General features: G+C 42.7%; 1 protein-coding gene across 10 annotated transcripts in view; it reads right to left on the bottom strand.

Annotated features, from left to right (window-relative positions):
- SRCIN1 (SRC kinase signaling inhibitor 1) overlaps positions 1-17,323 on the bottom strand; it is a 324,300-nt gene that overhangs the window by 112,066 nt on the left and 194,911 nt on the right. For 4 of the 10 annotated variants that reach the window (XM_063138580.1, XM_063138586.1, XM_063138582.1 and 1 more), the window contains exon 3: positions 13,176-13,199. The exons of the other annotated variants lie outside the window; for them this stretch is intronic. In XM_063138580.1, coding sequence (XP_062994650.1) covers positions 13,176-13,199 — 24 coding nt within the window. The remainder of the gene's footprint in view (positions 1-13,175; positions 13,200-17,323) is intronic. 10 annotated transcript variants of the gene reach the window in all.

Here is a 17,323-nt window from a genome sequence, read left to right as displayed (position 1 = left end):
TTCTTTTTTATCAATTAGTTTCTCAAACTTCATCATTTCTCTACACTCTCCATTTTCTCTTACCCAATTTTTAGTCCATTGTTCCAATTGCCAATAATTTAACCAAGTTAATTTTCTATCCTTTAAAACATTTCTAATTGAACAGAAAACAAATATGCTACAAATACTGCTGTGCTGAATCTGGCATCTGATGACAACTTCCAGAGGGAAGGGAATCCGTGGGAGAATGTTTCAGTCTCCAGGGGTACTCCAGAACTGACCTGAAAATTGTTATTCTTCAACAGCAAACTTTATAGGGAGATTCCAGTATGAATCTGCTGAATTAGAACTTATCAAGGTTTGATTTCATTCATTTGGGCATGGATGGAGGCAATGGTTTCGTGTTCCACTGGCAATGTCAATTAACTTCGTGATGCCAGGGTAATTATATTGTCACCAATTACTGTTGTTGTGAATGGTCACCATGCATATTTTTCATCTATCTAAGCTTTAATTGAATTGTTACAAATCATACATTTTGCATTTCATTGCCATTTGACTCCACCATTTACACTTCTCTCTCTACACCTTACCTGCCATCTGAGGATAACACTTCAGGCATCTGATGAAGTAGATTCTGTCTGTGTTCTAATATTTGTTCATCTTTAAAGTGCTACAAAGGACTCTTTTCTTACTTTAGTTTCTTATGCAAATTCCTGTGCATCTCAAGAAAGGGAAGTTTCTAGTCCCTTTGATTATAGAGAAGGCCATGTCGATATAGAGTTGGGAATATATATTACAGAGCAGGTCATGTCAAGATACAGGCCATGATGTTCAATCTCATGTTGCAAGGCAAAGCCATTTACTTCCCTGCCTTCCTCAAACTATTCTCAGCAATTAAAAAAAGACATTTCAGTTTTCACTACCTTTCCCTCTCTCCTTCCAAGATCAGCTAATGAAGACCTCAGTGTCATTCTAAAACAGCCTTCCTCAACCTGGGGCGCTCCAGATGTGTTGGACTGCATCTCCCAGAATGCCCCAGCAGCTGGGGCATTCTGAGGGTTGTAGTCCAACACATCTGGAGCGCCCCAGGTTGAGGAAGGTTGTTCTAAAAAGACAACTGGGATGGATTTGAAGAAAGTGGGGCAATTCTTCTCTCCCTCTCCAATAGCTCTAGAATTCAGGCTTATTCAGTGAAATTGACTGGCAGGAAATTCAGGACAGACAAAAGAAAGTATTTCCTCACACAGCACATTATTCAGAGGGGGATTAGAGAGGAAGGGAGGCCATTCTACCCTACCAGGCCTGATGGAAGACCTTCCTCATGAAGGCTCCTCCTCCATCAATTATCACCACCAGCAGCCATTCCATGAAGTAGTACTGACAAAGATGAGAGTGGGGAGCAAGGCTATTCCACCAGCCCTTTGAAAGATGGAATTTTTCCCCTCTTCCCGCATCGTTCCGTTTTCTTTGTATGTCGTGTCTTTTTAGATTGTAAAACTGCAAACAGGGACGGTTTTGTTTTACTGATTATACAGAAGATGCTCTGGAAGCCTTTTTGGATGAGGAGTGGGATAAAAATATTTCACATAAATGCTAAACAAACAAATTATGGAATTTGCTGCCATAAGGTAAGGTGATGGTTACTGGCTTAGATGGTTTTAAAGGGTGGTTGGTCAAATTCATGGAGGAGAAGAGGTCTATTAATGACTATGTCAGCTAATGTGCTGATCCCTACGGATAGTGGAATGTACGTGCTTCTTCCTGTAGGCACGCAACTTCCATGCTCAGAGGCAGTCTAATGCTGCCCAAATGAAGATGAAATGAACTGGCGTGAAGAAGCATGTACATACCATTATCCTTAGGGACGAACACAGTAGCTGACATAGGCTCCTGAATTCTACATATGGCAATCTTCTAAACCCTGAGCATGGAAGCCAAATCTGCCCACTGGCAGAATGTCTGAATTACAAGGTAAATCTCATGAACTTTTCCTCCAAAAAAAAAAAAGTCCCAGGAAGTCAAGATATCTCTCTGATACTCAGGACTGGCCATAGGGCTGGGCAAGCTGGGTGCCGAGCTGAGGGGGGCACCAAGCAGAGCTGAAGCGGGTGCCAAGCTGAACTGAGCCGGCACCAATATCATACCTGCACCAGACCCCATAAACCTTCTGGGCAGCCCTACTAAGGTGACCACGAGGAGGGGGACACTAAAGACACCCCTCGCCCGGGGTGTTATTTATCCTAAGGCCGGCCCTGCTCATACTGTCAGCCTCCCTCCTACCACCCTCTACCAAAGAGCCCTTATTTGGCTGAAGCAAAGGAAAGAAGCTGAGCAGGGAGGCATCCCTGGTTAGTGGCCTCCCACACAAAGTATAACACAGTCCTTCCATTTTATCACACAGAGATAATACAAAATCCACCCGTACAATCTCTGTGAGACCCTGTCTTAGTTCTCACTAAGGTGATAAACCTGTGTCTGAGCTGTACCACTCCAGAATATTATTCCAGATGATGGAATGCGCCTCCATTTAATTAAAATAGAAACCTAGCATGTCATGAAAGAGACCTGGATAGCACTCTTCTCTTGGACATGCTAGACTTCTATGTGCAGACAATATTTTTCAGGGGGTGGGGGAGCATTCCAAAATGTGGGCTCGCATCTGTAGTCGGACATGATACAGCCCAGTCACAGGTTTACTCACCTTAAGTGAGAATGAATTGCCTTTTATATCAGGCAATGCACTAGCTCAAGAACCACAATGATCTATAGCTGGAAGCATTATGCCTTTATCCACAGTCCATCTTTGCACATCTCTGTCTGAAAAGTAGTCTGGCCTGTGTCCAGGGCTATGTGAATTCTGTGGTTCAGCACTTTACTTGCACAAAAATTCAGGATATCCAGAGCCTTTCAGCTTCTGAGATTCCAGAGGGGCCAAGGGATTTTCAGACCAACCTGTTCTGGATGGGGTTTCACTCCCCCTGAAGGAGCAGGTTCAGAGCTTGGGGGTTCTCCTAGAACCATCTCTGTCGCTTGAAGCTCAGGTGGCCTCGGTGGCACAGAGTGCCTTCTACCAACTTTGGTTGGTGGCCCAGCTACGCCCCTATCTGGACAGGGATAACCTGGCTTCAGTTGTCTATGCTCTGGTAACCTCCAAATTACATTACTGCAATGTGCTCTACATGGGGCTGCCTTTGAAGACGGTTCAGAAGTTGCAACTTGTGCAAAATGGAGCAGCCAGATTGATAACCAGAACCAGAAGGATATGTTTGAACCTTCTGGTTCTGGTTATCAATCTGGCTGCTCCATTTTGCACAAGTTGCAGCTTCTGAACCGTCTTCAAAGGCAGCCCCATGTAGAGCGCAATCTGGCAAGACCGACTCTGGCCCACTTGCATTGGTTGCCTGTACATTTCTGAGCCCAATTCAAGGTGCTGGTTTTAACCTTTACCAGTTTGGTAAACTGGTTTAAACCTTTAACCTTTAACCCTTACATGGCTTGGGACCATAATACCGGACAGAACGCCTCTCCCAACATGAACCTACCCGTATACTACGCTCAACATCGAAGGTCCTCCTCCGGGTGCCTACTCCGAGGGAAGCTCGGAGGATGGCAACAAGGGAGAGGGCCTTTTCAGTGGTGGACCCCCAATTATGGAACAATCTCCCTGACGAGGCCTGCCTGGCACCAGCATTGTTATCTTTTCGGCGCCAAGTCAATTTTTCTCTCTGCTCCTATGCATTTAACAGCATATGTTGAGTTTTTAACTGACCCAGAATTGATGGATATTGCATGTAATCTGTTTTTATGCTTTTTATGGTTTTAAATTTTGTATATTTGTTTTTAATGTTCCATGTTTTAATCTTTGTAAACCGCCCAGAGAGCTTCGGCTATGGGTATATAAATGTAATAAATAAATAAATATAACAATACACAAGGCTGTTAATCTGCTGTATTTACTTTTGATTTCATGGCACAATTAAGATCCGAGCACTACACAAGGAGTGTTTCTTTTCCACTACTTAATCTTTAGGTGGCACTGCGGTATAGCAGAATAGCACAAATACGTAAGAGGAGATCACGCTTTCTTTCATCATAAGGAATAATACCACACTTCCCCTGTTCTAAAAAAACTTGCAGAAAGTGCTGTTTACAAACATAAGTGAAACTAGAGGGTCTTGTTGTCTAAGGAACCAATAAACAACTGTGAGCAGGGAATGACAAGTGCACAATAAATGCCTTTTGTAAAAACTCCAGAGCTCAATGGGAGAGCACGTGCTTTGCATGCAGAGGGTCCAATATTCAGTATCTGGCATCTCCTGTGGTGTAGTGGCTAGAGTGTTGGACTGGGAGTCGGGAGATCCAAGTTCTAGTCCCCACATGGCCATGGAAGCTCACTGGGTGACTTTGGGCCAGTCACAGACTCTCAGCCCAACCTACCTCACAGGGTGGTTGTTGTGAGGATAACCTGGGGAGGAGGAGGATTATGTACACTGCCTTGAGTTCCTTGGAGGAAAAAAGCTGGGATATAAATGCAATAAAATAAATAAATAGTCATGCTTGCACCATTATGACTTCAGGAATAAAATGGGGTTTGCTGCTCTGGCCCCAATGCTAAACTCATATTATTAGGATTAAACACCATTTTGTTGGAGGGAATGATAATATATTTTAAAAGTAAAAATAATAAAATGAACATCTGTAGCTATGTACATGCCTAGCCTCCCACCCCTGCCAATAAAATGTTCTTTGATTTTTAATAATAAGGAGGAAAGGAAACAGCAGCCCCAGTGACTCTCAGGCCTTAGCTAGACCTACCTTATAGTCTGCGACGGAGGAGGAAAAATCTCGCATTGTGATTAACATGAGATCCCTCCTCTGTTTACATGTGAGGCGTGATGACCTCAGGAAGAGAGGCGTTGCGCCTGCCATTTTTTTTATTTTTAAAGAAAGAGGAGCGCACAAATGGTTGTGCACAAAGGTAGGTGCTTTTTTAAAACATAATTTAATTTCCCCGCTCCACCCCACCCTACCCCCGATAGGCGTAGAGCCGGGTCAAACCGTGGCAACGGGCCGCACGTTCCGCAAGACTGCAGAAAATGCAGGCCCAAAGGGGAGGGCGAGATCCCAGGGCAAGGGAGGGATGATCCCTCCCTGATCCCGGGATCCCCTGTGCGTCATGTGGACGCACAGGGACGATCCTGGGGTTTGCCCCAGGATTTTGCCCGGTCTAGCTAAGGCCTCAGCAAGCCCATGCCAGCTCAAGTGCTGACATTGGATCTGTTTCCCATTTTCCTCAGCACCGGCCATTCTCTGTCTGGTCTTTTTAGGGGCCCAGAAGGTGTGGGTCCATCGAGCCCAGCCCTATCTGCACCATTGTCAGCAGGCCATGAAGCTGGGAAGGGGCTAGTTAATCGAGCAGACAACACTCAAATCAATCCAGCAACCAGGTCAGGTCTATTTGAACAGGAAGTCATTGCAGCAAACCTAAGCCCCAGGATAGAGCCTGGTGATGCGGCCCACTTAGCGTTGAACCTGTTCCCCAGCATAGGATGCCCACGGACTTGGAATACCTTGGCACAGACTATACACTGCCATGGCTTTTAAAAAATAAACCTGTCTCTCCGCTTACTTTACTTCCTTCCAAGCCTTGACACCCAGATCTTTCCTACACAAGGCTCTAGGTGGCACTGTGCTATAGCAGGATAAGGCAATTACACAAGGAGGAAAATACATTTCTTTCACTTTCAGAAATAATACTCCATTTTCCCTGCTCTAAAATAAATTGGGAAAGTGCTCTTAAAAAACAGAAGTGAAACGAAACAGTCATGTCGTCTAAGGAACCCGTAAACAACCATAAGGAATAACTAGTACACAATAAATGCCTTGTGTAGAAAAACTCCCAGTCTAGCGGGAATAAGCTGGTGGGATCGGCATTTCCCTTGAATGAGAGTTAAAGTAAAGAGTAGGTAATACTCCTGCCTGTTCTTCTTGTTAAACTACCCAAAAGTGAGGTTTAAACTCTGGGATGCAAGACTCAGGGCTGGTCTTACCATGAAGCAAAGTGAAGCAGTTATTTCAGGCAACACATTCTAGAAGACATGCTGTTGTTTTGCATTTTATATGCCTCTTGTGTGTTAAAAACAAACAAACCACACACCTAAATGTATCATTCTCACTTTTTGCTTCAGGCATAAAAACATTTAAGGCTGACACTGGCAATGCAGAATCCATTCTTTCCCCTTCTGCAATTGAGGAATCTAGGAACAAAGCTTGCTTGGAGGGGGGGGAAATGTCCTGTATCTTATGATTTCTGCAAGGCAACTACTAAAGCAGTAAAAGTTTGAGAAAATTTCAGATCATCCCTAACTGATCAATTTGTCCAGGGTTTTGATATTTGGAGGTTGCCATGCCCTACTTTTAATTGGATCCACTCCACCAACCTTCTTCCCAGTTCCTAAATCAAACCCTTTACTAAAGTGAGAGCTGCTCGCCAGATAACAATTTCCCAACACAGAGATTGTTCCTGAAAATGTATTGTGCAGGTATTGATTGTGACTAATTGGCTCTGTGAAAGACACAAACTGCTGAGCTGACATGGCCATCCATATGACTTTGTCAAAGTTAATTAAACTCAGGTGTAAACTAAGGGCACCGATATACCACCTATTTAAATTGGTTTAAAGTTACGCTGCACTTTTAATCCTCATCCACAACTGAAATGAAGCTTAAGTGATCAAAAACCTTGCTTGCGCTCATCCTTGCTATCAGAATTTAGATTGTAAACTCTTTGGGGCAGGGACCTGTTAGTTCGTTTATAAAACTCTGTAAAGTGTCATGTACATTGACGGCACTACGTAAAAACTGAACCAACTTTTTAAAACTGGCTCCCCCCCCCCCCACGAAAAACTTGGGAACTGCCAGAATAGTTCACATTCTTGTTTTAAGAGAGCCCTAGAACTCCCATGCCCAAAGTTTCTTTGGTTGAAAGCACACAACCCAGGGGGTGAAAGAGGGTGTTGTGTTTGAGTAGTGCTGCAGGCAGCTGTGCAGTCTCATTGAAGCGCACTGCCTGTCTGGCCTATCCACCCGTTGCACTGCCTCTGCACTGGTTCTCTGTGTGTGCAAACTTATGTGCTACCATGTCTCCCCTCCCTTTGCTTTGATCCCCTTGCCTCTCCTTAAGGAAGGAGCCACAGCTCCAGTGGTAGAGCGCATGCTTTGCATGCAGAGAGTCTGAGGTTCCATGTTGGGTTATTGTGCCAGAACTTTTCTCTCTCTGGAACTCTGTTTGTGCTCAGAAACAAACACACATCACGCAGGTCTTACACAGCAGAGCTGGTTTATTTCCTTCAGGCTTCTGTGCAGTCTAATTCAGATCAGTTCAGATCAGCACACTGAGGCATACACAGAGAGCAGTGATCAGTAAGCAGTGATCAGTTCCATTTTACACAAGTGAGAAAACTATATACAGATCTACACAATTCTTATCTACATTACATACAGCTGTGATGAGGCTAACTTAGAATCTTGGCAAGGTTCCCAGAACAGCCTCTATCTCAAGGTAATTGCCCACAGATAGACTTTCTCTGTTTAACCCTGAGATAGCCATACACACACAATTTTAATGACTAAGCAAGTATTTCTTTCATATACTTAACAGTCCTCCTCTTGCGCATGTTGTTTAAATTGTGTTACAATCTGAGACCTAGCTTTAAAGCATCTCTTTGTGTTTTACCATTGAACATTCCACCTGTCCTTTCTCATTTTGTTTTACTTTGAATACCCATTTACTGGTAATGGCTTTACGACCTTCAGGTAAAGGTACTAGCTCCCACGTTTCATTTTTTTCCATTGCTCTGATTTCCTCTGACATTGCTTCATGCCAGCCCTGAGCTTCTGTAGGTTCCATTTCCTGAATTTCCTCAAATGAAGTAGGTTCATAGGCTATTAGTAAAGCTCTATGAGAAACCTGTTTGCTTTGGTATTCATCTGAGTAACGAATTGGAGCTTTGCGTTCCCTTTCTGATCGTCTTGGCATAGTTACAGGCATAGTTTCCTCCTCTACAGTTTCTTCCCCCTCCCTCTCTTGCTGAGATTGTTCAGGAATTTCTTCTGTTTCTACAGCTTTCTGTTCTACAGGCAAACTTACATACTGTTTTGTTTCCTGCATTTGTTCATGAAAAACTACATCTCTGCTCACAATTACACTTTTGTGATATGGAGACCACAAACGATAGCCTTTTGTTTGTGTATCATATCCCAACAGTTTACATTCCAAACCTCTCTGAGCTAGTTTTCCTGGTCTGTTTTCTTTCTGAATATGAGCAAAACATTTACTTCCAAAAACCCTTATATGTGACACTCTAGGTTTTCTTTTGTAAAACATTTCATATGGAGTTTTTTCATGTACAGAGTGGTAAAGCCTGTTTAACAAATAATTTGAGGTGGACAAAGCTTCTGCCCAGAACAGATTAGACAATCCTGACTCTTTCAATAGAGCTCTTAACATGTTCTGCAAGGTTCTGTTTTTCCTTTCTGCAACTCCATTTTGAAATGGTGAATATGGAGCAGTAAGGTCATGTTGTATACCCTCATCACTGAGGAATTTTTTAAATTGGTTGCTAAGAAATTCACCTCCCCGGTCCGTTCTTAGATTAGCTATAGGTTCTTTAAATCTATTTTTACTCCACTTAACAAAGGCTTTGAACTTTCCAAAAGTTTCACTCTTCTGTTTTAACACATACACAAATCCAAATCTACTGTAATCATCAACAATAGACAAGAAAAATCTGTTTCCTCCTTGACTTGTCTCAAAAGGACCTGCAAGATCTGCATGTATTAATTCAAAAATTCTTTTTGTTGTTCTCTCACTATGTTTTGGAATGTTTGACTTATGACACTTGGTTTCACTGCATACATTGCATTCTACATAGTTAGAACATGGTTTGATTTTCACCCCTTCACACAATTCTGGAATCTTAGAAATTATTTTATAGTTAGCATGACCAAACCTTTTATGAGTTAAATGGATACACTCTTGGTGTGGTTTGCAATTGGCTATTGTTTTTGTTGTGACTTTGCTGGCTACAACTTCATTTTCTGTACAAGTATTAATCACATACAAAGATTCTTTCATTATTCCCTGCACACACACCTTGTTTCCCTGTTTTATAGTACAATTTTCTTCAGTAAAACAAACCTCATACCCCATTTCTGTTAACTGAAACACACTTAGAAGGTTTGTTTCTAATTCTGGTACATATAAAACACTTTGTAGTTCAACTCCCAGAAAATCAAAATATACATTACCCACACCACAAATCTGGATTTTTGTTCCATTTGCAAGGGTAACACACTTTTGCTCTGAAGTAGAAGTTTCCAAGGTTACAAATGAAAGTTTGTCTTTTGCCATACTTATTGAAGCCCCAGAGTCCAAAAACCAAGGATTTATTGTCTCTTTGATTCTTGCTAGAAGACACTTCTTTGTTGATTCAGCTTCATTCATGTTGTTTTCTTCTCTCCACTTTGCTGTCAACAGCTTTTTCTTCTTGTTGCAATCCCGCCTTAAGTGTTCTGTGGAACCACAATTAAAGCATTTCCTTGCCTTTAATGCAGCCACCACGTCAGAAGATTTATGGCTTTGTTGAAATTCAGCCACAGGATGTTTAAAGCTCTGTTGTTTTGAAGCTTGTCTTCTTTCATAGGTTTCCAGTAGTTTTCCAGCTACATACTCGAGGGTTAAATTTTTCTCCTCTTGACTTTCCATCATGGTGACAACCGCGTCGTACGATGAATCAAGACTTGACAAAATCACATAGACTTGGTGTATAGTTGTAAACTCCATCCCTCGTGCCCTGAGTTGATTGAAGATTTCTCTCATGCTTTTCAAATGGTTTGACATAGACTCCCCTGGTTTCAGCTTCATTCCATACAGCTTCCGGGTTAGAATTACTTTACTGCCCGCTGTTTCTCTTTGATATACAGCTTGTAGCGCATTCCAGCACTCTTTTGATGTATTCAAAAACTGAATGAAGGAAATTTGAGAGTCTTCCACAGCTAATGCAATAACTGCCATTGCTTTTGCATCATCCTTAAACCATTTAGCATTCTGTGGATCTGCTCTATCTGGTGGATCCTCTGTGACTACATACCACAGTTCAGCCTGAATCAGATACATTTGCATTTTGTAAGACCATAATGCATAGTTAGAGTCATTCAGCTTTTCTAACAATTGATGCAAACCAGACATATTAGCTCCTGCCATTCCCTCTGCTTTAGGAATTGGTATCTCACCGTCCTCCTGCTCAGAGTCCTCCTCAGAGTCAGCCGACTGAGATTTTTCCTCACTTTGCAGCACTGGCTTTAGCTTAATGTCTTCCTTCATCAACAGTTTTCTTTTTTAGCAGACTCCTGGTTCTGGTTCCGATACTGCACTGTTCCCATCAAGTTCTGGTTCTTCTGCCTGGATTAGGCTGGCGTAGGCTTCCTGGACTGGACTGGTCTAGGCTAGACTGGGCCCATAACCTTTGTTGGGTTATTGTGCCAGAACTTTTCTCTCTCTGGAACTCTGTTTGTGCTCAGAAACAAACACACATCACGCAGGTCTTACACAGCAGAGCTGGTTTATTTCCTTCAGGCTTCTGTGCAGTCTAATTCAGATCAGTTCAGATCAGCACACTGAGGCATACACAGAGAGCAGTGATCAGTAAGCAGTGATCAGTTCCATTTTACACAAGTGAGAAAACTATATACAGATCTACACAATTCTTATCTACATTACATACAGCTGTGATGAGGCTAACTTAGAATCTTGGCAAGGTTCCCAGAACAGCCTCTATCTCAAGGTAATTGCCCACAGATAGACTTTCTCTGTTTAACCCTGAGATAGCCATACACACACAATTTTAATGACTAAGCAAGTATTTCTTTCATATACTTAACATTCCATTCCTGGCATCTCCGGTTAAAAGGATCAAATGTCAAAGACCTCTGCCTGAGATGCTTGAGGGCCACTGCGAGTCAGATTATTGAACTGCACAGACCATTAGTCCGACCTGGTAGAGATGGCAGCTCCCTAGGTCTTTTCCTCCTCTCTGCCTGCTGCTGACTGCCCCACACACTGCACCCCCACATTTAGATAATAAGCTCCTTGGGGTAGAGACCTAACCTTTGCTTCTGTTGCTCTGCAAGGACTATGTGGAAATAAATAATTAACATTTGTATTTGCGCTCTGCTCAGAGGATCTAACTGCCCACATGCAGGTAGATCCTATGCAGGCTTCCACATGTGGAAGGTGGAGCAATTAATTCCCCCTGCCGCCCCATATGATGGGATCTAGGACCAGCCCAAGACATTTTGCTGCCTGGGGCAACGGAGAAGATGGCGCCCCCTCCCATTCCATGTTCAAAAGCTGACTGGACTGGCTGTTGAATCTTTCGTCAACACCGATGACGGGACATCATCCTCCATCATACCTGCAGGCAGCAAGGTAGCTTAGGTCACATGGCCTGCACCTCTCTCCTATAGTACCTTGCTGCCACCTCCCAGCATCTCCTGCCTGAGGCAACCGCCTCACTTTGCCTAATGGTGGGGCTGGTCCTGGTGGGATCTAGTACTGGGAGTTGCATACTTAGCAGAGCAGTGGCACAAGCAGAAGAGACTGTGCAGGACAGTTCAGCAGGCCCGAAACTGGTTTAGAGTTCCATGACAATCATGCACTCCTGCCATTCTTTTTTCTTTTTAAAAAATGAAAAGCAGTTTCAAGATGCTGTGAGGCTCAATGGAAGAGTGCTAGAGATGCTTAACTCATTCCTTGTGAGCCATTTTTTTACTGGAAGACCTGGTTCGCAGATAAAGCTAACACATGGTTTATTTAATCCATGGTTTGTTGCCCTACCCAGGCTTTGTCTAACAGACAATTACACAAACCGTGGTTTGTTTTCTCGATCCCTGGATTGTTTGTTTCCCTTCCTTCATCTCCTGGGCCCGATCTACACCAAGCAGGATATAACACTTTAAAAACGTTTTGAAAACAGTATATGTAATGTGTCCTGGGCCTGAACAGTTGTCATAACCATTATAAACTGTTATAAGCAGTAGTGTAGATCCTGCCCTGCTCTGTTCTTGAATCTCAAATGCCTTTGTGGTGCTGTAGTACTGGCAGGTAGAATGGCAGGTGGGGTTTTTTTAATCACTCTTGCCCCCACTGAAGTCAGATGAAACAACTCATGAAAAATCCATGGTTCTGGGTTCGCACATAATGACAACCCATGGTTTAAACAACCCAGAGTTCAAAATCCAACAACAAACCATGAGTTCTCTTTCTGGGTTGTTCATGGTTAACAGACAATGGCTTGTTAGCATGGGTGGGTTCTCATATTATGACAACCCAGAATTCAACAACCCATCAGTTAAATAAGCCAAGTGTTAGCATTATGGGTGAACCAGGTCAGTATTACTCTCTGCAAGCTTCTTTTCCCCTATAGGGGGAAACAGCATCTGGGGGCAATTTTGATGAGGAAAATGTCTGGCAAGGACAAAGGGTTACGCTTCTCCTCCTTCCCTCACATTCTTTCATTCCCACCAGCAGCCTTCCAACAGGCTGCTTTTGTTTGTAAAGCGTGGAGAAAAATATGCATCTGTGTGTAACGTCTGTATGTTTCACTTGCATTGCATTTCTCTTAGCTCCAAGACTATTGCAATTGCATACTAGAGCAACTTCCTGGAGTGCTCCCATGTTTTCAGGGCAGCCCAAAACATTTTTTTGCCTGAGGTGAAGCAGCAAATGATGCCCCCCAAACACCTCACACACACGAAGGTCAAGGTGCATCATTCCCAGAACTGCTCAAGTTATTTTGGCACCTGAGGCAGAAAATCCCAAAAGTGGCTCTCCCTAGTAGAAATCATTATCATTATCATCTAAATGATAATTTTCTGCCTTTTCATGACACCCAAAATCAGTTGCCTGATGTGTTCGCCTCACTCTGCCTAATGGTAGGGCCGGACATGCGTGTTTAGAAAACTTAGTGAGCAAACTAGCTATTAGAAAGAGGAAAGTTAGGGCAAAAGAAGTAGACCTCCCAAATACCCTCCCGCACCTGTCTGCACGCACAGAAAAATACAGAGAAAAGGTGGGAAAGCACATGCATTTGTTTTAAACAAAAGCGTGGAGGGGGGAAATTGGAAGTACTGACCTTAAAGCTCCAGTAGTTGGGTTGCTAACAAATAAAAACAAAAAACAAAACAAAAACAAAAACAACAAACAACAAAAAAAATACCATTAAGATTCTGTTTTGAGAAAACAGTTGACTTTAAACTGTGTGGAGAATTTGCTTTTAGTAGTTTGTTTAAAGTCCCCTCCCAATGGTTTTTTTTTTTAAACAAAAGCAATGAATTTGCTAAAATGAACAGGGAGAGCTGGTGGGTATTATACATGAAGCCTTTTAAACAGGTTGACACAGTGGTATAGAAGTGAGACCACACTGCAAGGAAGGGGGGGGGAAAGAAAATTTAAAAATAAAACATAAAGGCATCCAGGGTCTTACAGGGCAAGGCTTGGGCAATTTGCATACCAATGAATAAAGTATAGTGCTTCATCATAGGGGGGGAAATTGCAACTAGAAAATATCATGCAAATTAGGAAACGTAATAGGTATTGGTCATTTTGAATAATTTATTCAAATAATTTAAGTCTGACTCTTCAAAGCCAAGTATGGTTCCCAGACATGGTTTCCATCCTGAAATTTGGACATACAGGTGCTCAGATTTGTAACGGCTGGACTGTATCCATCACTAGGACAAAATCACCAGTTTGTAGTAGTAATACAGGGTTAACCCCCCAATAATCAAAAGACACTTCAAGCAGGTTTAAGAGCAAAGGATTGGATTTAGTTGTACTTAGAGGCTGGTCACTTAAGTCCCATTTATTTCAATGGGCCTTCTCAAGGTATGATTAAGGATGCTTCCTAGAGCTACAAATCAAGATGCATCGTGTGGCTATTCTGTCTTTTCTTCCTTAACAGACTTGTTTTTCTGGAAAGGAAAAAAGCACAGAAGAAGCGGGGGGGGGGACATGGGAGGGTTACAAATTGAAGTCAATGATGTCTGGACTCCTGTTAAAATTCCATGTTTGAGGCAGGGCAATTGGAGGATAAATGCCTAGTCTGGAAACACCCTGAATCTGGACCCAACCCACAATCAACAAGAATGCATGCAGCTAAGTAATTTTAATCTGTGGCCTTGTACATTCTTATGCATGTTTAGACAGGAAAAAAATCCTACAACTTGGCTGGCTGGGGCATGTTGGGAGTTGTAGGACTTTTTCTGTCTAAATATGCATAGGATTTGAGCCTTTAATGATGTTATGGGGGGTGTTTAGACATTCATCTGTATTACTTTATTCGTGAACCACATAACCAACATTTCTCTTCTTCCTCTTCCTGATATGTTATAACAACAATGTAATAACAAAATGGTTTGCCAACTCCAATTTTAAAAAAATCAGGGCATACACAATTTTGCATTTTAAACTCACTTAAATCATAACACCATCATGACTATAGGAATAAAAGGGAGTTTGCTTCTCCTGCCCTGTTGCCTTCGTCACTTGCTGCTCTCTGGGTAGTCATTTGCTAGGGGGATGGGTGTGTTTAGGGTGACCAACTGTCAGGATTTCTCTGGATTTGTCCTGGTTTTTGTTCTTTCCATGGTGTCAGGGGGGATTTTCTATAATTTTCAATAATGTCCTGGAATGACACACCTTCCCCTTTAAGGCTGCCATTAGCATGGCAGGAGGGAATGACATGCTTTCTTGAGGCACATCATTCCCCCACCCCGAGCTCCAATTGAGGTCTTAAAGGGGAAAGTGGGTCATTCGTGGACATTATAGAAAAGGCTCTAATTGGAGTGGATGGTGGTGGTGCAGAATGAAATCCTTTCCCCTCCTCCATCCCAATCGGGTTCTTTAAGGTGGCGGGGGAATAACGTACTTTCTGCAGGACTCAGAAAGCTGCTTCCCCACACACACACTAGGTGTCCTCTTTTTTGGTTTCCCAAATATGGTCACCCTAGGTGTGTTGGACTCTGGCCATCTTTAATGCCATGCTTGTGCTTGCCCTGGCTAATAGTACAAGATCCCATCAGCACAAAAAAGGATAATGACTTCTTTTGGTGCGATAGAAGCACCAACACTGTTGTGGGCAACTGAAAAGAAAACCAGTTCTAGGTTTGCACAAGGTAGAGTGGAGTTACAGCAAGTTTCCTGGAATGGTGGATCAATACACAGGGGAAGGGAATAGCCTTACTAGTTTTTGAACTACTTTAAAAATAACAAACATTGTTTGGATTCAGACTTTGCCATGAATAGAGCTAACCCACTGAAATCAATGAAATCAGTGGGCCTTCTCCAACGTAAAGCTCTGCAGATGTTTTGGACTTCAACTCCTATCAGCGCCAGCCAGCATGACCAATGGTCAGGAATGCTGGGAGTTGGAGTCTGCAACATCTGGAGTAGACCCACTGAGCTCAGTAACTAACTTAACTCCCATTGATTTCAATGGATTTACTTTTTGCATGACAAAGTCTGAATCCAAACCAATAAATAAGAAGCACTTCTACATTGAGCAGGGGGTTGGACTCGATGGCCTTATAGGCCCCTTCCAACTCTACTATTCTATGATTCTATGACAACACTTCAAAGTAAACTAATGCAGTAATCTTCCAACAAGAGTAGGACAGTTGTATCATCCCTCTACTGCGGATGAGGGGTTAAAGCTGAAAATTAGTGGCTTGCCTACCTCGATCTCCTAACTTTGCAGAGGAGGGGAGATTTGAAACTGGGATGTACTGGCTCAGCTCACACCCTGAGCCATCACACTAGCTCTCAAATATGATGGATTGGAGGAGCAAGGCGCACAAAACCATGTAGGAAAACAGTTAAAAAGGCTATGGGGCACAATCTAGCCAACAATGAGCATTTTGAAGTCCCACCAATTACAATGGAAGAATTCATCACGTTTAAAATACTCCCCACTGGGACAGTGTTTAACTTTGGCTAGGTAGTGCCCATTATATGTACAGTTCATGGGCATGGTTGGGGAGGGAATTGTGCTCCACGTCACTAGTAAGATCACAGACAACAGGAGCCCTTGGCATATGCACACCTTCATTGCACACAGCAATGGCTGAACTTTGGGGGGTTGTATTTCGCCTCCTACAGTACACAGAACAATTCAAAATTACATATTGCTTCATCAAGAAAAACATAACTCAAAAGAAGGGAGGAAAATACATCTTAACTATATTTAACAATGCATGTTCTTATAACTTTGAAAAACTATTTTCTTCTCTTTAAAGGAGCAAAAACAATTTTTTAAATTTTTTTTACATGGACAAAGTTTTTAACGCCCCTTCAAGAGCCAAATAAATGCTTTTGTGGGCTGGCTCATGCCCACAGGTCACCAGTTGCCCTTCCATAGTTTAGTGCATGTACTGAGGCAAACATATTCCTTCCTTTTTCAATGTACATGGCACCTACAGAGTTTCATAAGCAAAAAATATAGCTTTTTGTTCATTCCACATGTTGTATGTCTGTTTCTTGAGCTGTAGGACTACAGCAGTTACTTTGATGCCTCCAGAAGATACGAGGTTTAGGCTGCAATCCTGAACACCCTTATTTGGGAGTAAGCCTCATTGAAATCAATGGAGCTTAATTCTGAGTAGACATCTAAAAGGAGAATTCTACAGTAGAAAATAGGTTAGCAGTGCACTGATGACATCAGAGCCCATATCATTCCTAGTTGTACCTGGAAACTAGGGCCCATAACTCTGGGCAAGGAATATGCCCCCCACATTGAGCAGGATTGAAAAAGCAAATTGTGAGCAAGAAACGGGGTGTTGGCATCTAGACTATCTTAAATAGCTACTTGTTTAGGCCCATGGGGTTGCTCCTTTGTATTTGTATACTTTGTTTTGTGCCATATGGTGCTGTCAGCGGAGTCATTGGACATGATAGCGGTTTGTTTGCACCCCACTGATTGGAGATCATGCTCTATTTGCACCATCCTTGCAAGTGTGGGGTGAATCTATAGATTCACCAACATTGCCAGCAGCCAAATTAGAGAAGGACATATTTGTTATGCATTCCTGTCTTGAGACAAGCTAGTTCTGTTGTAGTGAGGAGCAGGGTAATCCAACCATAGTTTAAGGTTATTTGGCTCTTTTGACCTCTACACTGAAACTCAACAATTCCCCCAAAGCTATCCAATGCGTACCCTTCAGTGCAGCTATTGGCATGGGAAATCAATTGCATTGCAGCAGGCTAGGGTGGTGATGACATCAGCAG

Source organism: Elgaria multicarinata, chromosome 11, assembly GCF_023053635.1.
Source record: "Elgaria multicarinata webbii isolate HBS135686 ecotype San Diego chromosome 11, rElgMul1.1.pri, whole genome shotgun sequence".
Taxonomy (NCBI): domain Eukaryota; kingdom Metazoa; phylum Chordata; class Lepidosauria; order Squamata; family Anguidae; genus Elgaria; species Elgaria multicarinata.
This window is presented reverse-complemented; position numbering and strand designations above follow the sequence as displayed.